General features: G+C 62.4%; 1 protein-coding gene across 1 annotated transcript in view; it reads left to right on the top strand.

Moving 5' to 3' along the window:
* Window positions 1-2,882: 2,882 nt before the first annotated feature.
* The window catches only part of LOC136556116 (disintegrin and metalloproteinase domain-containing protein 33-like), a 38,739-nt gene continuing 18,373 nt past the window's right edge, over window positions 2,883-23,248 (top strand). The window contains exons 1-10 of the mRNA XM_066549170.1: window positions 2,883-2,936; window positions 13,567-13,643; window positions 16,254-16,329; window positions 17,333-17,409; window positions 18,987-19,173; window positions 19,598-19,663; window positions 19,753-19,824; window positions 20,417-20,583; window positions 20,736-20,820; window positions 22,440-22,582. Of these exons, the coding sequence (XP_066405267.1) occupies window positions 2,883-2,936; window positions 13,567-13,643; window positions 16,254-16,329; window positions 17,333-17,409; window positions 18,987-19,173; window positions 19,598-19,663; window positions 19,753-19,824; window positions 20,417-20,583; window positions 20,736-20,820; window positions 22,440-22,582 (1,004 nt within the window). The remainder of the gene's footprint in view (window positions 2,937-13,566; window positions 13,644-16,253; window positions 16,330-17,332; window positions 17,410-18,986; window positions 19,174-19,597; window positions 19,664-19,752; window positions 19,825-20,416; window positions 20,584-20,735; window positions 20,821-22,439; window positions 22,583-23,248) is intronic.

The raw sequence follows: 23,248 nt of genomic DNA on the forward strand, positions 1-23,248 counted from the left end.
TGGATGGATGGATGGATGGATGGATGGATGGATGGATGATGGATGGATGGATGATGGATGGATGGATGGATGGATGATGGATAGATGGATGGATGGATGGATGGATGGATGGATGGATGATGGATGGATGGATGGATGGATGGATGGATGGATGATGGATGGATGATGGATGGATGATGGATGGATGATGGATGATGGATGGATGGATGGATGGATGGATGATGGATGATGGATGGATGGATGGATGATGGATGGATGATGGATGGATGGATGATGGATGGATGGATGGATGGATGGATGATGGATGGATGGATGGATGATGGATTGATGGATGGATGGATGATGGATGGATGATGGATGATGGATGGATGGATGGATGGATGGATGGATGATGGATGGATGGATGGATGGATGATGGATGGATGATGGATGGATGGATGGATGGATGATGGATTGATGGATGGATGATGGATTGTGGATGGATGGATGGATGGATGGATGGATGGATGGATGGATGGATGGATGGATGGATGATGGATGGATGGATGGATGGATGATGGATAGATGGATGGATGGATGGATGGATGGATGGATGGATGGATGGATGGATGGATGATGGATGGATGGATGGATGGATGGATGGATGGATGGATGGATGATGGATGGATGATGGATGGATGATGGATGGATGATGGATTATGGATGGATGGATGATGGATTGATGGATGGATGATGGATTGTGGATGGATGGATGGATGGATGGATGGATGGATGGATGGATGGATGATGGATGGATGGATGGATGGATGGATGATGGATGATGGATGGATGGATGGATGATGGATGGATGATGGATGGATGGATGATGGATGGATGATGGATGGATGGATGGATGATGGATGGATGGATGGATGGATGGATGGATGGATGGATGGATGGATGATGGATGAATGGATGGATGATGGATGGATGGATGGATGGATGGATGGATGATGGATGGATGATGGATTATGGATGGATGGATGATGGATTGATGGATGGATGATGGATTGTGGATGGATGGATGGATGGATGGATGGATGGATGATGGATGGATGGATAGATGATGGATGGATGGGTGATGGATGAAGGATTGATGGATGGATGATGGATTGTTGATGGATGATGGATGGATGGATGGGTGATGGATGAACCAATGGCTCACGGCTGATGGCTGATGAATGATGAATGATGGATGGAGCCGCGGTGGGCGGGGGAAGCCTGGGAGCCGCCGAGCCGCGGGTCTGGTTCTCATTAAGCGGCCGGGCCGGGCCAAGAAACACAGCAATAAATAAGGGCGAACAAAGCCGCCCCCTCCCCGCCGCCCCCCGGCCGGGCCGGCCGCGCTCGGGGCTGCGCGGCGGGGGAGGGACCCGGCGGCATAAAGAGGAGGAGGAGGTCGGGCCGGAGGCTCGAGTCGGGGCGGTGACAGCCCGGGAGCGGCGGCATGGCCGGGCCGGGCCCCCCCGGGCCCCGCCGCGGCTCGGCCACGGGCTGGGGGCTGCGCCTCGCCCTCCTGGGGGTCCTGCTGGGGCTCCCCCCGCGGGGCCGGGCGGGGCCGGCAGGTAACGGGGGCTGGGGGCCGGGGGGGACCGGGTGGGATCGGGATGGGGATGGGATCGGGATGGGATAGGGGTGGGATAGGGCTGGGGATGGGATTGGGATTGGGATTGGGATAGGATGGGATGGGATGGGGTGGGGGCTCCGGGCTGCTCTTGCTGCCCCCGGCGAGCCCCCAGAGCCTGCGCTGCGGCTCCGCTCCAGTCCCGGCGCTCCCGGCCCGGCCCCGCGGGTCCCGCTGGCCGCGGAGGGACCGGGCTGGCACCGGGCACGGGCACGGGGCCGCTCTCAGCCCGGGGCGGCGGTGATCCCAGAGCCCCCGTCCCCAGCCAGCCCCGGCTCTCAGAGGGAGCTCGGGGTCTGCGCTGCCCTGCGGGTCCTGCCGTGAAACGTGGCTCGTTCGGTCCGTGAGGAAATCCAGACTTTGCCCGAGGCTCCCATCGCTTTTTAAACGGGAGCCGCAGGAGGAGAGGGGCTGCCCGTTTCCCTTCGGCCCCCTGTAGCCTCTTCCCCATCCCTATTTCCTTCCCCAGCCGTTCCAAGAAGTCAGGGCTGATGTTCCTCTACCCAGAGCACATTTTTTGTTACTGCATTTTTCACTTCCGAGCTTTGCCGGGCTCTCGGCTGCTGCTGCTGCTGCTGAGAAGTTTTCCAGCAACTGCAAGAGAGCAGCTGGGAGGGGAGCGGGAGGGCGGTGGGGCCAGAGCTGTGTTTGGATGGAGAGGAGAAGGGAAAGGAAGGGAAAGCTGCCTGCTCCGCTGGGATCGGGCTCTGCGGGGCTCCCCCGGGGCTCCCCCAGCCCCGCAGCTCGCGGCGCCAACACCCCAAGCCCCACAGCGGCGCCGTTCCCCACAACGCTCCCTAAAAGGGCCGGGAGCGAGTGTTTTCCAGGAAATCCAGAGAAGGGGGGTGTGGGAAACCCTTTCTGTGCTGCCTTTGCGTTTATTTGAGTTGGATTTCAGAGGCCCCGTCTCGTGCTCCGAGCCTCTCAGATTCCCAGCAAAAGCTACAAACAAAACAGTGGGAAATTTAAAATATCGTAACTTAAATCTCATCCTTTACATCTCCCAGCCGAGGGATTTTTGGGACGTGGCCGAGGCCCGGCCCAGCCCCTCGTGTCCCATCCTCTCCCCAGCCGTGGGAGAGAGCTGGGGCCGGGCAGGCACAGCTCCCTGCCCTGCTCCCGGGGGGAATTGAAAATAGAGGGGTTTGTTGCTTGGCTCTGAAACGGGAGGCACCAACCCCGCCGGGGCTGCTCCCGTGCCTCAGTTTCCCCACGGACAATGGGCTCCTGCGAGGCCGGGGTGGAGGGGGCCCGGCTGCCGCCTCGGGAGGAGGTGAGGAGAAGGAAGCTGGGACGGTGCCACCCCTTATCTGCAGTTATTCCTGGAATCTGATTCCAGGCTATATTTAATGGCACTGATTAAATGCCTCGGGCGATAGCGCCGGGCGCTCCCGGGGGACAGAGGTGGCCGGGCGGGGTGACCCGATCCCATCCAGCTCCGGCAGCAATTCCCAGCCCACAGCTCCGCCTTTGTTTTTCCTTTGTCTTTCCAATAACTTCATCTTCCCTCGAGCCAAAGCCCCGGAGCTCTGCACGAGGAACCAAAACAAGCCATAAAACCAGAGAGCCCTCAGCCCTGCTATTTCACTCTCTGAGTAAATAACTTCGCTGGGCGAGATGATTCCACCCAAGCTCTCCCTCACAACGTTTGGCTTGGCAAGGTGGCCCAACCCTTGACATTTTTGTTCAGCCTCGTCCCCTCTCTGCAGGAGCTTCAGATTTTCGTTTTTTGTTCTGTTGTCATCCGGGCTTAAGTCATCAGTGGCTGCTCCCTGCGCTGCAGTCAAATCCAGCCACATTGTTTAGGAAAAAAATAATCTTAGAAAGTCTGTCTGCCTTGGATGGAGCCAAGGAATGGCTTGTGCTGCCTGCCCGGGGGGGCTGGGATGGCTCAGACCAACCCTGACAGCCACGGCCCTCCCAGCTCCTGCTGCAGCCCAGCCCCGGGCGCAGCGTGCACTGGGGGTGACGGAGCCACAGTGCCCACCAGCCACAGACCATGTGGCACTTTGGGTGGGGAGGGACCTCAGAGCCCCTCCGGTGCCACCCCTGCCATGCAGGAACACCTCCCACCGCCCCAGGCTGCTCCCAGTGTCCAGCCTGGCCTGGGGCTCTCCAGGGATGCAGGGGCAGCCACAGCTCCCACCTGCCAGCTGCTTCTCCAGGGGGCAGATTTGGGGGATTTGGGCCCCTGTTCCGGGGTGTGGGTGGGGGCAAAGCTCCTGGGAGCTTGCAGGACTAAGGCTGGGCCAGCTGTGAGGGGCTGGGCTGGGGAGGGGGTGACACTGGGGGTGGCACTGGGGGTGGCACTGGGGCTGACACTGGGGGTGGCACTGGGGTGGCACTGGCCTGCGGCTGGGTCCATCCCCTGAAACACCCGTGAGGAGGGAGGCTCTGGGTGTGGGTGCTCAGCTCTGTCCCTGTGCTGGGGCTGTGCAGAGCTGCAGCTCCCCCAGGCTCTGCTCAGCAGCTCTTGTCCTCTCTCCTGTCCTGTCCCCAGGGCCACTGTCCCACGGAGAGCGGGTCACCCCCCACTGGCTGCTGGGGGGCCGTGCCCGCAGAGCCGTCAGCCTGCAGGAGCAGGTAAGGGCGCTCCCAAACCCCTCCTCCCTCCCTCCTCCTCTGCCCACAGCCTTCCTGGTGGGACACCATGGAGCCCTGGGGCTGCAGCATCCATGGGCAGGGTGTGGAGCTGCAGGATCCATGGGCAGGGTGTGGAGCTGCAGGATCCATGGGCAGGGTGTGGAGCTGCAGGATCCATGGGCAGGTTGGGGAATTTCAGGACCCATGGGCAGGGTGTGGAGCTGCAGGATCCATGGGCAGGGTGTGGATTTCAGGATCCATGGGCAGGCTGGGGAATTTCAGGATCCATGAGAAGCAGGTTGGGGAGTGTCAGGATCCATCACCACCCTCGGGTGATGAACAAGGAAAGCAGGGGAGGCAGCAGTGAGTTAATTAAACATGGTGTTAATAAGTGCTGGGGAGGAGGAGGATGGCCAGGAGCTGCAGGGTGAGTGGAAGGGAGCTGGAGAGCTCAGAGGGATGAGCTGGAGGTGACCTGGCAGCTCCTGGTTTGGGCCAGGAGGAGCTCAGGTGATCCATCAGCTCCTGGTTTGGGATGGGAGGAGCTCAGGTGATCCATCAGCTCCTGGTTTGGGGCAGGAGGAGCTCAGGTGATCCATCAGCTCCTGGTTTGGGACAGGAGGAGCTCAGGTGATCCATCAGCTCCTGGTTTGGGGCAGGAGGAGCTCAGGTGATCCATCAGCTCCTGGTTTGGGACAGGAGGAGCTCAGGTGATCCATCAGCTCCTGGTTTGGGATGGGAGGAGCTCAGGTGATCCATCAGCTCCTGGTTTGGGATGGGAGGAGCTCAGGTGATCCATCAGCTCCTGGTTTGGGGCAGGAGGAGCTCAGGTGATCCATCAGCTCCTGGTTTGGGATAGGAGGAGCTCAGGTGATCCATCAGCTCCTGGTTTGGGGCAGGAGGAGCTCAGGTGATCCATCAGCTCCTGGTTTGGGATAGGAGGAGCTCAGGTGATCCATCAGCTCCTGGTTTGGGCCAGGAGGAGCTCAGGTGATCCATCAGCTCCTGGTTTGGGATAGGAGGAGCTCAGGTGATCCATCAGCTCCTGGTTTGGCTGGGATGGGAGGCGCAGCCAAGGGGAAGTGCAGCAGGTTTGGGAGCAGTGCCCTGCAGGGAGCAGAGGGCATCTCCTGCCAGGGCTGTCACCCCCTCCCTGCCGCCCCCGCTGTCCCCACGTCCCTGCATGAGGCGTCTGTGGCCACCCTGGCCAGGACGCGGCCCCTTGCCCTGGGCTGCAGCAGCCGGGAGGGGCCGGAGCGGGGCCCTGCTGGGAGGGGCCTCCGGGGCCACCTCGCCTGAGATGCTCCGAGGGAGCCCTCGGTGCCAAAGGTGGAGCCAGCGGGGCTCGGGAGGGGCTTCGGGCTGCCCTGGCCCTTCCAGGGGAACCGGGGCTGGCTGCTCCTGCCGAGGCTGCGAGAGCCCCTGTGGGTGCTGTGCTCGGCCTGCAGAGATGTCCCCGGCCTGGAGAGATGTCCCTGGCCTGGAGAAATGTCTCCTCCTCGCAGAAATGTCCCTGGCCTGGAGAAATATCCCCCCCTGCAGAAATATCCCCCCCCGCAGAAATGTCCCCTCCCTGCAGAAATGTCCCCTCCCTGCAGAAATGTCCCCTCCCTGCAGAAATGTCCCCTTCCCGTGGCAGCCCCAGCCCCGTCTATATTTAAGTTGAAGCCACTTGAGCCGGGGAACGCGTGGCAGGGCAGGATTGTTTCTGCTCCTCTATTCATGGGCGCCCCGGTGGTGCCGGGGGTGCAAAGGGCACCCGGGGGGTTTTGGGGGTTTCAGGGGATTTTAGGGGCTCTGGGGCTCGGGGCTGCGGTGTTTCCTGCCACCCGGCCGGGCTGGACAAGGAGCTGAACAAGGGGCTCCCGTTCCCGGCCAGGCAGGGAGGGAGGGAGGGAGCGGGGCTGGAGGGGGAGGCTTTGGGGCAGGGATGGGGACGGGCACAGCCCCCGCTGCTGCCGGCGCTCATCTGTAGGATCAGTTCAGTCCGTTCAGTCCCCACCCCGTCCCAGCTGCCCTCCAGCAGAGATCCTGGAAATAACCGGGGATGCCAGCCGTGCCAGGAGGCGCAGCCCAGCCCATGGGGCGCTGCATTCCAGCCCGGGCACCCCCGAATCCTCCATCCCTGCCCGGGGGCTGCTCCTCCTGCCCTGCCCGGGATGGGGGCAAGGGCTGCCCGGGCTGCCAGGGGCTTTTCCAGCCCTCCAGAGATGGAAATGGGGCTGGACACAGGGATGGAAATGGGGCTGGACACAGGGATGGAAATGGGGCTGTGCTCAGAGATGGAAATGGGGATTGTACCCAGGGATGGAAATGGGACTGGACACAGAGATGGAAATGGGGCTGGACCCAGGGATGGAAATGGGGATTGTACCCAGAGATGGAAATGGGGGCTGTACCCAGTGATGGAAATGGGGCTGTACCCAGAGATGGAAATGGGGCTGTACCCAGAGATGGAAATGGAGCTGGACCCAGAGATGGAAATGGGGCTGTACCCAGAGATGGAAATGGAGCTGTACCCAGAGATGGAAATGGGGGCTGTACCCAGAGATGGAAATGGGGCTGTACCCAGCAATGGAAATGGGGATTGTACCCAGAGATGGAAATGGGGCTGTACCCAGAGATGGAAATGGAGCTGGACCCAGAGATGGAAATGGGGCTGTACCCAGCAATGGAAATGGGGATTGTACCCAGAGATGGAAATGGGGCTGTACCCAGAGATGGAAATGGGGCTGTACCCAGCAATGGAAATGGGGCTGTACCCAGAGATGGAAATGGGGCTGTACCCAGAGATGGAAATGGAGCTGGACCCAGAGATGGAAATGGGGCTGTACCCAGCAATGGAAATGGGGGCTGTACCCAGTGATGGAAATGGGGCTGTACCCAGAGATGGAAATGGAGCTGGACCCAGAGATGGAAATGGGGCTGTACCCAGAGATGGAAATGGGGCTGTACCCAGAGATGGAAATGGAGCTGGACCCAGAGATGGAAATGGGGCTGTACCCAGCACTCTTCCCTGGGAGAAGGAGGGGAGGGGAGGATCGGGCTGCCCCCCCTTCTTTTCCCCTTCTCCCTGTGTGAAGTGTGGCTGCACTGAGCAAACCCTGCCAGTTCTGTTCTGAACCAGCCCAAACTCTGCCCTGGCCCCCGGGCCTGGCTGCCCTGCTTCCTGATTCCCAGCAGTGTTCCTGGCTGGATGTTTCTGGCTCCCAGGAATTCTCCTGATTCCCAGGGGTGTTCCTGGCTGGATGTTTCTGGCTCCCAGGGGTGTTCCTGGCTCCCAGGGATGCTTTTCCAGAGAGCAGTGGGTGTAAGAGGTTCCTCTCTGGATCCTGCTGGGGTTGGCCAAGTGATGCAATCCCTTGGGAGCTGTGTTCCTCAAGCCTCTGCTGGCACCTCCTCAAGCCTCAGAGCTGGCACTGGCTGCCTGGGGAGGCCCTGGTGCAGCCCAGCTGCTCCAGCAGCTGCAGATCCCATCAGCAAATCCTCCTGGAGCATCCCCAGTAGGCTCCATCCCTGTTCCCCCGTCACATCCGGGCTCTGGGAGCTTCCCTGGGAGCTCAGGGCCTGGGGGAGCAGCCTGAGCAGATGGCTGGGCTGGGAGCTGAGCTCTGGGACCTGGCCTGGGAGATTTCCAGGGAACTCGGTGCTCCCTGAGCCTGCTCCTGGAGTCCCAGCAGGGATGGAGGCAGGGGAGGATGCGTGGGGAGGATGGTCAGGATGGGAGCTGGGGGAAATGGGGAAGAGCAGCTGAACCCCCTCAGCCCTCTGCAAAGAGCCCTGGGGTTTGTCTCATCAATGGAGTGGAAAGTGAAACCAGACTCCAGCTGGGCCTGCAGGGTCCCTGGGCTGGTCACAGGCTGGGGCCTGGCCAGGCAGAGTCATCCCAGCTGCAATTCCATCATTCCAGCCCCTCCCAGCCCCTGGGGGACTGCCTGGGCTGGATGGCCTGCAAAGGGGCCACCACTGCACCTGCAGCCAGGGCTGAGAGGGGATGCTCCCTGCAGCCCTGTGGGGACTGGGGCACTCTGTTCATGGGGGCTGGAGAAGGAGATCAGGGAGCAGGAGGGGCCCTGGATGGTGCTGGAGCCTGTGAGGATGCTGGGACCCAGGAGGATGCTGGAGCCTGTGAGGATGCTGGGACCCAGGAGGATGCTGGGATCTGTGAGGATGCTGGGACCCAGGAGGATGCTGGAGCCTGTGAGGATGCTGGGAACCTGTGAGGATGCTGGGACCCAGGATGATGCTGGAGCCTGTGAGGATGCTGGGAACCTGTGAGGATGCTGGGACCCAGGAGGATGCTGGAGCCTGTGAGGATGCTGGGACCCAGGAGGATGCTGGAGCCTGTGAGGATGCTGGGAACCTGTGAGGATGCTGGGACCCAGGATGATGCTGGAGCCTGTGAGGATGCTGGAGCCTGTGAGGATGCTGGGATCCAGGAGGATGCTGGGAACCTGTGAGGATGCTGGGACCTGTGAGGATGCTGGGAACCTGTGAGGATGCTGGGACCTGTGAGGATGCTGGAGCCTGTGAGGATGCTGGGACCTGTGAGGATGCTGGGACCCAGGAGGATGCTGGGACCTGTGAGGATGCTGGGAACCTGTGAGGATGCTGGAGCCTGTGAGGATGCTGGGATCTGTGAGGATGCTGGGACCTGTGAGGATGCTGGGATCTGTGAGGATGCTGGAGCCTGTGAGGATGCTGGAGCCTGTGAGGATGCTGGGATCCAGGATGATGCTGGAGCCTGTGAGGATGCTGGGATCTGTGAGGATGCTGGAGCCTGTGAGGATGCTGGAGCCTGTGAGGATGCTGGGATCTGTGAGGATGCTGGAGCCTGTGAGGATGCTGGGATCTGTGAGGATGCTGGAGCCTGTGAGGATGCTGGAGCCTGTGAGGATGCTGGGATCTGTGAGGATGCTGGAGCCTGTGAGGATGCTGGAGCCTGTGAGGATGCTGGAGCCTGGGGTCATTGGAGCCTCTAATGATGCTGGAACTTGGAATGTGCTGGAGCTTGGGGTGATGCTGAAACATGGATTATATTGGAGCCTGGGATGATGCTGGAGCCCAGGATAATGGACTCTGGAATGATACTGAAGTTAGGGATGTTGCTGGAGCCCAGGACAGTGCTGGAGCCCAGGACAGTGCTGGAACACAGGACAGTGCTGGAGTTTGGGATGATGCTGGAGCCTGAGACAATGGCAGAGCCCAGGATGATGCTGGAGCCTGGGATGATATTGGAACCTGGGATGATGCTGGAATGTTCTGGAATCCAGGATGATGCTGGACCTTGGGATGATGCTGAAGCCTGATAAGTTGCTGCAGCCCAGGCTGACATTGGAATCAGGAATGGGGAATGGGAATGGGATGATGCTGGAGCCCTGGAGGATGCTGGGCCTTGGAATGATGCTGGAATCCAGGATGATGCTGGAACCTGGAGGAAGCTGGAACCTGGAGGAAGCTGGAGCCTGGAGGAAGCTGGAGCCAGGATGATGCTGGAATCCAGGATGATGCTGGAATCCAGGATGACACTGGAACCTGGAGGAAGCTGGAGCCTGGAGGAAGCTGGAGCCTGGAGGAAGCTGGAGCCAGGATGATGCTGGAATCCAGGATGACACTGGAACCTGGAGGAAGCTGGAGCCTGGAGGAAGCTGGAGCCTGGAGGAAGCTGGAGCCAGGATGATGCTGGAATCCAGGAGGACACTGGAACCTGGAGGAAGCTGGAGCCTGGAGGAAGCTGCTCCTGGCTCATTTCCAGCGTGCAGGTCCTGGCAGGAGCCCGGGGCAGCTCCCTGCCAGCCCAGGGCACAGGGGCAGGGTTCAATCAGTGCCATCACCCTGCCTGCCCTCGGAGCCGCTGCTGGGCTCCAGTGCTGCCCACATTCCCCGTTCTCACTGCGCTGATCCCTCCAGGAGCTGAGCTGGGCCCATCCCAGCTGGAACCAGGATCCCTCTCTGTTCCCCACTGCCCCTCCAGGAGCTCCCAGAGGAAACTGAGGCACGGGAGGAGGAGAGCTGGCGGTGCATGCCCTGCCGGGGAGGGGACACGCGTCCCACGGCAGCCGTTTGTTCTCCAGCCCCTGGGAGATGGGATGGGAGCTGCCGGGGCCGGGATAACCCGGACACGCACGTTCCCTTTAAGACGGCAGCTGGGAAAGAACATTTTGGTAGTAACGGCTCTGGAGGCGAGGCAGGGAGTAATTGCTGGGGAATTCTAAACCGGGAATGAGCCGGCCGGGACCTGGGGGGAGGAGGAGGAGGAGGAGGAGAGGGCTGCAGGGAGCGGGTGCTGGGGAGATCAGAGACGGGGAGAGAAAAAGGGAGGGCAAGAGGCGGGGGAAAGGAGGGAAACGGCGAGAAAAATGTACAGACCATGTTTGGCCAGAGAGCGATGTTTGTACAAGATCGAGTTCCAAAAATACCGCCCGTTCCCAGCGCCGCCGAGCGGGGATGGAGCCGCTGCCCGGCGGGGCGCGCTCGCTTCGGGCACCGGGGCTCGGCCGGGCCGGGCCGGGCCGGGGGAGCCGCCGGGAGGTGCCGGGGCCGGGCCTCGCCTCCCTGCGCTGTGGGCCCGTGTTCTGACAGCGCCGGGGCTGCTCGCCCTGCTTGGAGCTGGGCACACGGAGCCGGAGGGGGGCTCAGCCAGCCCGGCTGCAGCTCCGGCCCCGCTCCCGGCTCCAGCCCCGCTCCCGGCTCCATTGCCACATCCCTGCTCCAGCCCCGCTCCCGGCTCCAGCCCCGCTCCCGGCTCCATTGCCACATCCCTGCTCCAGCCCCGCTCCCGGCTCCAGCCCCGCTCCCGGCTCCATTACCACATCCCTGCTCCAGCCCCGCTCCCGGCTCCATCCCCGTTCCCGGCTCCATTGCCACATCCCTGCTCCAGCCCCGCTCCCGGCTCCAGCCCCGCTCCCGGCTCCATTGCCACATCCCTGCTCCAGCCCCGCTCCCGGCTCCAGCCCCGCTCCCGGCTCCATTGCCACATCCCTGCTCCAGCCCCGCTCCCGGCTCCAGCCCCGCTCCCGGCTCCATTACCACATCCCTGCTCCAGCCCCGCTCCCGGCTCCATTGCCACATCCCTGCTCCAGCCCCGCTCCCGGCTCCATCCCCGTTCCCGGCTCCATTGCCACATCCCTGCTCCAGCCCCGTTCCCGGCTCCAGCCCCGCTCCCGGCTCCAGCCCTGCTCCCGGCTCCATCCCCATTCCCATCTCCATCCCGGCTCCTTCCCCGTTCCTGGCTCCATTGCCACATCCCTGCTCCAGCCCCATTCCCGGCTCCAGCCCTGCATCCCAGCTCCATCCCAGCTCTATCATCCCATCCCGGCTCCATCCCCATTCCCAGCTCCATCCCTGTTCCCGGCTCAATCCCTGCTCCCAGCTCTATTCCCGCATCTCTGTTCCATCCCCACATCCCGGCTCCATCCCCATTCCCAGCTCCATCCCTGTTCCCGGCTCAATCCCTGCTCCCAGCTCTATTCCCGCATCTCTGTTCCATCCCCACATCCCGGCTCCATCCCCATTCCCAGCTCCATCCTGGCTCCATCCCCATTCCTGGCTCCATCCCGGCTCCCTCCCGGCTGCATCCCCTTATCCCGCCCGGCAGGAGCGGCCCCTCGCTGCCCTCTGAGCCTGCCCCGGGGGCTCCTCGGAGCCGCAGCCCCCCGCGGGCAGCCTGAGCGCTGTCTGGGCTGCCCTCGGGGTGGGTGTGCAGGAGCTGCCCCCCGGCAGTAAAACCCCAGCCCGGGGGCGGCATGCCGGCACCCCGCTGCTCTGCACCCCACATGCTTTGTCCCTCTGTCCCTCTGTCCCTCTGTCCCGAGCTCAGGGCAGGCTCCCCTGGTGTCCCCCATAGCCAGGGCAGGGGGCTGGGCTGCAGGAGCAGCGGCACAGCCAACTCCACAGGAACTGGGGAACAGGATTTAACCTCTGCTTCATCCCGGGCCCTGAATCACCCAGCTCTGCCCCTCCCTGCTGCGATCCTTGAGTTCCACTGCAGAGATGGGATGCCAAGGGCAGCCAGGGCTGGGGCCTTGCTGGGACAGCTCCTCCTCTGTCCCCTTTCCCTGCAGGGCTGGGGACAGCTCCTCCTCTGTCCCCTTTCCTTCCATGGCCAGGGACGGCTCCTTCCTCTGTCCCCTTTCCCTGCAGATCCAGGCATGGCTCCTTCCTCTGTCCCCTTTCCCTCCAGATCCAGGGATGGCTCCTTCTTCTGTCCCCTTTCCCTGCAGACCCAGGGACAACTCCTTCCTCTGTCCCCTTTCCTTCCATGGCCAGGAATGGCTCCGTCCTCTGTCCCCTTTCCCTGCAGAGCCAGGAAGAGCTGGCCAGGCCCACAGCCATGGCAGGTGATGGGTCCCGAGGGCTGGCAGCCCGCTGGGCTCCCTGTGTGTCCCATGGATGGGGACAGACTGAGGGGCACCTCAGAGCTCAGGGACCGTCCAGGCCATGGACAGCAGGCAGGGCCATGCTTTCAGGGTCCCCAGAGAGGGGACACAGGGAAGGGCAGCACTGTGGGGCTCTGGCCCGTCCTGTCACACACAGCTGGGCTGGCTCCAGAGCCAGATTCCTGTTTAACGCCCTCCAAAGAGAGGGAATGAGTAAAGAATGAGTAAAGCCACCGGCATCCTGGGGAAGCTGAGTCACTGTTTCCTTTCTCTGCCTGCTGGTCTGAGGTATTTTTAACGGCCCTCATCCAGTGCCCAGGTGGGCCTTGGTGGTGATTTCCATCTCCCCAGGGTACCGACCCTCCCAGGGCTGAGGGTCCTTCCCTGGATCAGCCTCTGCAGTGGGGCAGGGCCGTGCTGGGATGGAGCACTCAGAGACCCTGCTCAGGGTGCTCCTGGTGCTGCTCCTCATCCCAGGGGCCATCCTGTTCTGCCTTTCCCTGGGGGAGCTGCCAGCAGAGCTGGGATCTGCTGCCTCACCCCTGAATCTCCTGTGAATCCCCCGTTATCCTCCTGGGAATCCCCTGTTATCCCTACTGTGAATCCCCCATTACCCCCTGGGAATCCCCTGTTATCCCTGCTCTGAATCCCCCATTACACTCCTGTGATTCCCTGTTATCCTCCCGTGACTCCCCTGTTATCCCTACTGTGAATCCCCCATTACCCCCTGTGAATCCCCTGTTATCCCTACTGTGAATCCCCCATTTTCCTCCCGTGACTCCCCCATTATCCCTGCTGGCTGGGAGTGCAGGGACATCACCTTCCCTGTGCCAGGGCGGAGCACACCCCGGGAGGAGAGGCCGGGATGCAGCTGGAGCTGGGAGCAGAGGAAGGTTCTGGGCACAGGGACCATTGCTGAGCCCATCCCTCCTTTCCTTGCAGGTGGTGGCACCTGCCCGGGCAGAGGTGGCTGTGACAGCTGAGGGCAAAGAGCTCGTGCTGGTGCTGGAGAGGAACCAGTGAGTGTGGGGCTGGGGAGGGGACACGGGGCACCCTGCCAGGACCCACCTGGGCTGGCAGGGTTGTGGCCAGCAGGGGAGGGGACAGCCCTGCGTGGCTCCATTTGGGCTGGGATGCTCCTTTTGCCACCTTGCTCACCTCCTTCTGGGCTCCTGCTCCGGGTCAGTTTGGATGCAGGTGGCAGCAGCTCCTGTCCCCTGTGCCCTGTGCCACTCACCCAGCCTGGGACAAGGACACTCCCCTCCCCTGGGACACGGACAGGACTTGTGTCCGTCTGTCCTGCCCTGCCCTCCTTGTCCCTCTGCCTGAGACCTCGTGGCATTTTACAGAGCCGCAGAACCCCAGGGTGGTTTGGGCTGGAAGGGACCTTGAAGATGCAGTGCCACCCCTGCCACGGCAGGAACACCTGCCACCAGCCCAGGCTGCTCCAGGCCCTGTTCAGGGCTGGGGACACTGCCAGGGGTGGGACAGCCCCAGTTCTCTGTCCCCTGGTGGGTTTGTGTCCCGTGCTGGGCAGGGCAGAGCTGCCCCCTTCCCCACCTCTCCCCAGCAGCCGTGAGTGGCTGCTCCTGCAGAATCCCCTTCCTGCTGCTGCTGGGGTGCAAACCCAGCCCCCTTCCCTGGCCATGGCAGGAGGATCTGCCATTCCCGTGCCCTCAGCCCAGCTGTCCCGTCCCTGTCCCCACGTCCCCGTGTCCCCAGGCTGGCCAGGCCTTGCCTTGGCAGCCACCCAGCGTCCCTGGCAGGAGCCAGGCTGAGCCGTGGCTGCTGTCTGGGCTGTGGCTGCAGTCCCTGGTGCCAGGCACCCACGGACAGGATGTGGGAAGCCACAGCCGTGCCCACGGTGACACTTCTGGGGCCAGGCTGGCTGAAAGCAGAGAGGGAGAGGCGGGAGGGCTATTCTGGGAGGGCTGCTTTCTTTTCTCTGCAGAATTTAACCTTTGGGACAGGGCCAAACCCCCAGACTGAGTCTAAACTGAGAGCAGGGGAAAACCTGGCCCCATTTGTCCTTCTCTGGGTGGCTGAGCCCCTGCAGGGGTGACCCTGCCATCCCTAGGGGTGACCTGCCATCCCCAGGGGACTGCAGGCTTCCAGCAGATAGCCATCACCCTGGCATCTGGGCAAGGTCACACAGATCTGGGCAATGCAGGAAAACCTGTGGTTTTCTTTTTCTTTTTCTTTTTCTTTTTCTTTTTCTTTTTCTTTTTCTTTTTCTTTTTCTTTTTCTTTTTCTTTTTCTTTTTCTTTTTCTTTTTCTTTTTCTTTTTCTTTTTCTTTTTCTTTTTCTTTTTTCCTTTTCTTTTCATTTTTCCTTTTCTTCATCTTCTTTGTCTTTGTCTTTGTCGCCTTCTTCTTCTTCTTCTTCTTCTCTTCTTCGTCTTCATCTTCTTCTTCATCTTTTTTGTCTTCATCTTTTCATCTTCATTGTCTTTGTCATCTCCTTCTTCACCTCCTTCTCTTCTCTCTCCTGTCACCCCTGGGGTCACTCCAGCCCACCCTGGTGTTCTTCCCCCCAGCTCCCACCCCACGTGCTCTCCAGCTGTGAGCTCAGCTCTGGCTCTTTCCTGTGGCTGGAAGGGATGGGATGGGATGGGATAATGGGATGGGATGGGATGGGATGGGATGGGATGGGATGGGATGGGATGGGATGGGATGGGATGGGATGGGATGGGGTGGGATGGGGTGGGATGGGATGGGATGGGATGGGATGGGATGGGATGGGATAATGGGATGGGATGGGATGGGATGGGATAATGGCATGTGTCATGCCTGGACCAGGGCAGTTTGGGCACTCGTTTGGGCAGCCCTGTCCCTGCTGAGGACAGAGGGACACTGGACTGTACCTGCTGCCATCCCTGTCCCTGCTGGCCATGGGCAGCCTCTGCTTGGGGTCACAGTGGTGACAGGGGCTCAGGGGATGTGGGGGTGGCTCAGGGGGCTCAGGGAATGTGGGGGTGGCTCAGGGGATGTGTGGATGGCTCAGGGTGGCTCAGGGGATGTGTGGATGGTTCAGGGTGGCTCGGGGGGCTCAGGGGATGTGTGGATGGTTCAGTGGGGCTCAGGGGATGTGTGGATGGTTCAGGGTGGCTCAGGGGATGTGTGGATGGTTCAGTGGGGCTCGGGGGGCTCAGGGGATGTGTGGATGGTTCAGGGGGCTCAGGGGATGTGTGGGTGGCTCAGGGGGCTCAGGGGATGTGTGGATGGCCCGGGCGGGCCCAGGCTCGAGGGCTCGGTGCGTTGCTGTGCTGGCAGCCCTGGAGCCGCTGCCCACTGTGCCCACTGTGTCCCCGCTGTGTCCCCGCTGTGTCCCCGCTGTGTCCCCACCGTGTCCCCGCTGTGTCCCCGCTGTGTCCCCACCGTGTCCCCGCTGTGTCCCCACTGTATCCCCACTGTGCCCACTGTGTCCCCGCTGTGTCCCCGCTGTGTCCCCGCTGTGTCCCCACCGTGTCCCCGCTGTGTCCCCGCTGTGTCCCCACCGTGTCCCCGCTGTGTCCCCGCTGTGTCCCCACTGTGTCCCCACTGTGCCCACTGTGTCCCCGCTGTGTCCCCGCTGTGTCCCCACTGTGTCCCCACTGTGTCCCCGCTGTGTCCCCGCTGTGTCCCCGCAGGCTGCTGGCTCCGGGCTACACGGAGACGCACTACAGCGAGCAGGGCCAGCCCGTGACGGTGACCCCCAACCACACGGTGGGTGCGGAGCTCGGGGCGCTCCTCTCTGAATTTTGGGTTTCGGACGGAGCTGGAGCCCAGCGCTGCGGGCGGGGCAGATTCCCGGCGGCAGAGGGAATGCGGCAGCGCTGGGCTCCGGCCCCGGGACACAAACACAGCAATGCCAGGCCCTCCCCATGGCCCCACCGCCCTCTGTCACCCTTCCAGCGCCGGGTGCAGGGCCGTGTCCCGGGCCGTGTCCCGGGCTGTGTCCCGGGCTCTGTCCCGGGCTGTGTCCCAGCTGTGTCCCGGGCTGTGTCCCGGGCTGTGTCCCGGGCTCTGTCCCGGGCTGTGTCCCAGCTGTGTCCCTGGCTGTGTCCCGGGCCGTGTCCCGGGCTGTGTCCCGGGCTCTGTCCCGGGCTGTGTCCCAGCTGTGTCCCTGGCTGTGTCCCGGGCCGTGTCCCGGGCTGTGTCCCGGGCTCTGTCCCGGGCTGTGTCCCAGCTGTGTCCCGGGCTGTGTCCCGGGCTGTGTCCCTGGCTGTGTCCCAGGCTGTGTCCCGGGCTGTGTCCCGGGCTGTGTCCCTGGCTGTGTCCCGAGCTCTGTCCCGGGCTGTGTCCCGGCTGTGTCCTGGGCTCTGTCCCGGCTCTGTCTCGGGCTGTGTCCCGAGCTCTGTCCCTGGCTCTGTCCCAGGCTGTGTCCCGGGCTCTGTCCTGGGCTCTGTCCCGGGTTCTGTCCCGGGCTGTGTCCTGGGCTCTGTCCCGGGCTGTGTCCCAGGCTGTGTCCTGGGCTCTGTCCCGGGCTGTGTCCCAGGCTGTGTCCCAGGCTGTGTCCCGGGCTGTGTCCCTGGCTCTGTCCCGGGCTCTGTCCCTGCTCCTGTTCCTGTTCCCGGTGCGGTAGACAGAGCTCGCCTGGCTGGGAAACGAGAAGGGAAATGGAAAAGGGGAGATGGAAAAGGGGAGATGGAAAAGGGGAGCTTTTCTGAGAGCTGCCCGTGGGCTGCTGCTCCCAGCCCCTGAGGAAGGTCCCCCTGTCGCTCTGCAGGAGCACTGCCACTACCACGGGCACGTCCGTGGCCACCGTGGATCCTGGGTTGTGCTCAGCACCTGCTCGGGAATACGGTATGGGGGAATGGGAATGGGAACGGGAACGGGAATGGGAATGGGAATGGGAATGGGGAATGGGGAAGGGGAATGGGGGAATGGGAATAGGAATGGGGAATGGGAATGGGGAATACGGTATGGGGGAATAGGAATGGGAACGGGAATGGGGAATGGGGAATGGGGAATGGGAATGGGGAATGGGGAATGGGAATGGGGAATACGGTATGGGGGAATGGGAATGGGGAATACGGTATGGGGGAATGGGAATGGGAACAGGAATGGGAATGGGAATGGGGAATGGGGAATGGGAATGGGGAATGGGGAATGGGGAATACAGTATGGGGGAATGGGAATGGGAATGGAGAATGGGAATGGGAATGAGGAATGGGGAATACAGTATGGGGGAATGGGAATAGGGAATGGGAATGGGAATGGGGAATGGGAATGGGGGAACAGGGAGTGGGGGAATAGGGAATGGGGGAATACAGTATGGGGGAATGGGAATGGGAATGGGGAATGGGAATGGCAATGAGGAATGGGGAATACAGTATGGGGGAATGGGAATGGGGAATGGGAATGGGAATGGGGAATGGGGGAACAGGGAGTGGGGGAATAGGGAATGGGGGAATACAGTATGGGGGAATGGGAATGGGAATGGGAATGGGGAATGGGGAATGGGGAATGGGGGAACAGGGAGTGGGGAATGGGGAATGGGGGAACAGGGAATTGGGGAATGAACGGGGAATGGGAATGGGGAGTAGGGGAATGGGGGAATGGGAAATGGGGGAAAGGGAATGGGAGTGGGGAATGAGGGAATGGGGGATAGAGGAATGGGGGAATGGAAAGTGGAGAATGGGAAGCGAGGAACGGGGAATGGGGGAATGGGGAATGGGGGAATGGACAGTGGAGAATGGGAAGCGAGGAATGGGGAATGGGGGAACAGGGAATGGGGGAATAGGGAATGGGGGAAGAAACAGGGAATGGGGGAAGGAACAGGGAATGGGGGAAGGAATAGGGAATGGAGAAAGGAATAGGGAATGGATGAAAGGAGAAGGGTATGGGGGAATCAGGATTGAAAGAACACAGGGTCGGTGGGCTGTGGAGCTGACAAAGGTGGGATGGATCCACTGCTCCCTCTCTCTGCAGGGATCCCCTTTGGGACCACCCAAGCAGCACCAATGCTCCTGCAAGCCCAGCACCAAATGCTTCATGGGCTGATTTTCCCATGGCTCCCATCTTGTCCTTCCTCCTTCTCCCACCCTTCTCCCAGCCCCAGGACTGGGCAGGCTGGGCAGGGACCACATTTCTGGCAGCACGAGCTTATTCCCAGGAATTTTATCCCTGGAGGGGCAGGTCCCTGCACCCCAGAGCAGCTGTCCCAGACCGAGCTTTGCTCTGTGCTCTGTAGGGGGGAGGTTTTGGTGCCCAGGGTTTATTTGTCCTGGGGCTGTTTGGGCAGAGATCCCCAGTTCTTGTCCCTGCTCCCAGCTTGGGTGCAGACCAGGCTGATGTGCCACGAGTTTGTGGGGCCTCAGGGGCTGGGGGAGCACAGGTGGAAGCACCACAGGAGCCATCGGGGCTGTTCCCATCTCCAGGGGCCTCATAGTGCTGAGCAGCAACACCAGCTACTACCTGAGCCCCCTGGGGCCCCCCGAGCCCGGCCTCCACCTCCTGCAGCGAGCAGAGCACCTGCCCGTGCCAGGGGGCACCTGCGGGCACGGCCAGCACCTGGGCAGCACCGCGGCCGGCATGGCCCGGCTCTTCCAGCCACGGCACCCACGGGTAAATCCTCAGGGCTGAAGCCGCTTGGGTGAATCCTCACGGATGAATCCAGCCGGGTAAAGCCACACGGGATCTGCCTGGGCACAGCACAGGGCTGGGAGGGGCTCTCAGCACTGCTGACAGCTCCCATGCCCCCAGCAGCTGGGCAGCTGTGCAGGCAGGGGGGGTGACGGGGTCTCTGTGGGTGGCTTGTGTGGCTTGAATTTAGGCAGGAGACCCCAGAGGATGCTTGGGTTGGGTCTCAGTGCTGCATCCTACCATGAGGGATATGACGTGAGGTCGTTTGGAGCCACCCAAACGTTCTGTGTCACCTTGTGCCTCAGTTTCCCCTCTCAGCTGTCCCTCCTGAGCAGCTCTGTGGTGTCTGGAGGGTGCCCGGAGCCAAGGGCTGCCCCTCTTTGCTGAGCCCTGTGTCTGCCTGCAGGCCAGGAGGGATGCCTGGAGGACCATGAAGTACATGGAGCTCTTCATCGTTGCTGATCACACCCTGGTGAGCGCTGGGGGCAGAAAGCCAGGGTCCCTCTCTGTCTCCACCCTGGACTGAGCCTGTGACCCTTCCCCATCCTCACCTCTCTCCAGTACAGGAACCAGAACCGCAACCTGGGCCACACCAAGCAGCGCATCGTGGAGATCGCAAACTACGTGGACAAGGTGAGGGACCTGCCAGGCCCTCGTGTGGCCCCAGGGACTGTCCCTCTGTCACCAGGGCAAGGAATCACAGCATTATGCAGCTGTTAAGGTCAGAAAGGGTCTTTAAGTCCTTTGAGTCCCGTCATTCCCCAGCACTGCCAAGGCCAGCACTGACCATGTCCCCAAGTGCCACATGCACATAATTGTAAATCCCTTCAGGGATGGGGACTCCACCCCTCTCCTGGGCTGCCCTGCCAGGGCTTGGCCACCCATGGAGGAGGGGTTCAGGAGCTCTCTGAGCACATGGTGGGAAGGGCTTTGTCCCCCATGAGCTGAGCTCAGCAGGGAAGTGTTCACCGGCCTCTGCCTGGGATCGGTGCTGGCATCTTTGGCAAAGAAGGGACACGCTGAGGTGTTGTCACTGAATGTCATCGTGCCACCTGGCTGGCTCCTGTGCCTGTGGAGCCCATGCTTGCAGGCGGGTGTGGGACAGGTGTGTTCTGGGGTCACACAGCCGCGGGAAACACGAGGAGCTGCTCGCAGTAATGCCACAGCAGGGAGGGAGGGTGCAGGGAACTGCAGCCCCACGCCCTCCACCGGTGCCCTGCTGCAGTTTTACAGGCTGCTGAACATCAAGGTGGCCCTGATCGGGCTGGAGGTGTGGACGGAGCGGGACCAGTGTGCGGTGAGCAGCGACGCCAACGCCACGCTCTGGGCCTTCCTGCAGTGGAAGAAATCCCTGAGGGCGCGCAGGAGGCACGACAACGCCCAGCTGCTGACGTGGGTGCCTGGCTGGGGGCGCTGGGGGCGCTGGGGGGCACTGGGAGGCACTGGGGGCGCTGGGGGGCACTGGGGGCGCTGGGGGGCTCCCGGCTGGCGCTGGGCACTCCTGGCCCCTGGCACTGAGCTGGCCCCATTCTCCTGCCCGGCAGAGGGAAGACCTTCGGGGGCACCACCATCGGGATGGCCCCGCTGGAGGGCATGTGCAGCGCCGACAACTCCGGAGGGGTCAGCGTGGTAAGGGGGGCTGGGGGTCCTTGCGCCACCCCAGCCCGGGGGAGATCCCCCTGGGGCTGGAGGAGCAGCTCCTGAGGCTGGGCCAGCACCTCTGAGGCTGGGTGTGGAGCTGGGGGGCAGCTTGAAGGTGAGGGGTGATGCTGTAGCTCCTAACCTGGGGTGCAGCCTGAAGGTGAGGGGTGATGCTGTAGCTCCTAACCTGGGGTGCAGCCTGAAGGTGAGGGGTGATGCTCTGACTTGGGTGCAGTATGAAGGTGAGGGGTGATGCTCTGACTTGGGTGCAGTATGAAGGTGAGGGGTGATGCTCTGACCTGGGGGGCAGTGTGAAGGTGAGGGGTGATGCTCTGACCTGGGGGGCAGTGTGAAGGTGAGGGGTGATGCTGTAGCTCCTGACCCCTCAGGTGCTGGCCAGGGGCACAGGGGGTGAGAAGGGGCTGCTAAAGGTCTCCCACCCCCAGCTCCCAGCTGGCAGCAGCGCTGGCATCTCCTGTGCTGCTCCTGTCCCCCGTGCTGGAGAGCCCCTGCTCGTCCCTGCTTCTGCTCTCTGGGTTTCTGGTACCACCTCTGCCCAGATCACCTCTGCTCCTCCTGGTGGTGGCCCTGGGCATGATGGGGTGGTCACGGTGGCCTTGGTGACCTGTGATCCTTAGGCAGGGTGGTGGGGGCACCCAGATTTCTGGGTTTTGGGATCTGCGCTGGGTTTTGAGCAGCTGGCTCCAGCCAAAAGCTTCCCACCAGTCCCACAGGGGAAAATCAGGAGCCCAAACCCCACCTGTGCCATGAACCCTCCTCCAACCCCTCCTCCATGAACCTTCCTCCAACCCCTCCTCATGTGGGGCTGAGTGGTCCCTCCTGTGCCCAGCCCCACTCCCGGCTGTGGGTGACCTTGTCCCTCCCTGCTGGCCCTGGTGACACGTCCCCTCCGTGCTGTGGGTGACCTTGTCCCTCCCTGCTGGCCCTGGTGACACGTCCCCTCCTGCCTGTGGGTGACCCTGTCCCTCCCTGGTGGCCCTGGTGACACGTCCCCTCCTGCCTGTGGGTGACCCTGTACCTCCCTGCTGGCCCTGGTGACACGTCCCCTCCGTGCTGTGGGTGACCCTGTCCCTCGGTGCTGGCCCTGGTGACACGTCCCCTCCGTGCTGTGGGTGACCCTGTCCCTCCCTGCTGGCCCTGGTGACACGTCCCCTCCGTGCTGTGGGTGACCCTGTCCCTCGGTGCTGGCCCTGGTGACACGTCCCCTCCGTGCTGTGGGTGGCCCTGTACCTCGGTGCTGGCCCTGGTGACACGTCCCCTCCGTGCTGTGGGTGACCCTGTCCCTCGGTGCTGGCCCTGGTGACACGTCCCCTCCGTGCTGTGGGTGGCCCTGTACCTCGGTGCTGGCCCTGGTGACACGTCCCCTCCTGCCTGTGGGTGACCTTGTCCCTCGGTGCTGGCCCTGGTGACACGTCCCCTCCTGCCTGTGGGTGACCTTGTCCCTCGGTGCTGGCCCTGGTGACACGTCCCCTCCGTGCTGTGGGTGGCCCTGTACCTCGGTGCTGGCCCTGGTGACACGTCCCCTCCTGCCTGTGGGTGACCTTGTCCCTCGGTGCTGGCCCTGGTGACACGTCCCCTCCCGGCAGGACCATGCAGAGCAGCCCATCGGCGCCGCTGCCACCATGGCCCACGAGATCGGCCACAACTTCGGCCTGGTGCACGACACCCAGGGCTGCTGCACCGAGGCCACCCCCGAGCAGGGCGGCTGCGTCATGGCTGCGGCCACCGGGTGAGTGCTGCTGGCCCCGGGACGTGGCCCCACAGCCCTGCATTGTCCCCAATGCCCTGGGATGTGCCCCCGAGCCCTGGGTGTATCCTGGATGTGTCCCCGGTGCCCTGGATTGTCCCCAGAGTCCTGGGACGTGGCCCCAGAGCCCTGGGTGTGTTCTGGGACATGTCCCCAGTGCCCTGGATGTGTCCCCAGTGCCCTGGATGTGTCCCCAGTGCCCTGGATGTGTCCCCAGAGCCCTGGATTGTCCCCAGAGCCCTGGATGTGTTCCCAGTGCCCTGGGATGTGTCCCCAGAGCCCTGGATTGTCCCCAGAGCCCTGGATGTGTCCCCAATGCCCTGGGATGTGTCCCCAGTGCCCTGGATGTGTTCCCAGTGCCCTGGGATGTGTCCCCAGTGCCCTGGATTGTCCCCAGAGCCCTGGATGTGTCCCCAGTGCCCTGGGATGTGTCCCCAGTGCCCTGGATGTGTCCCCAGAGCCCTGGATTGTCCCCAGAGCCCTGGATGTGTCCCCAATGCCCTGGGATGTGTCCCCAGAGCCCTGGATTGTCCCCAGTGCCCTGGATGTGTTCCCAGTGCCCTGGGATGTGTCCCCAGAGCCCCAGCAGGCCGTGGTGCTGTGTGTGGGCAGGGAATGCTGTCACCTCTGCTCTGGAGCCAGGCTGGC

Source organism: Molothrus aeneus, chromosome 4 (genome assembly GCF_037042795.1).
Source record: "Molothrus aeneus isolate 106 chromosome 4, BPBGC_Maene_1.0, whole genome shotgun sequence".
Classification (NCBI taxonomy): domain Eukaryota; kingdom Metazoa; phylum Chordata; class Aves; order Passeriformes; family Icteridae; genus Molothrus; species Molothrus aeneus.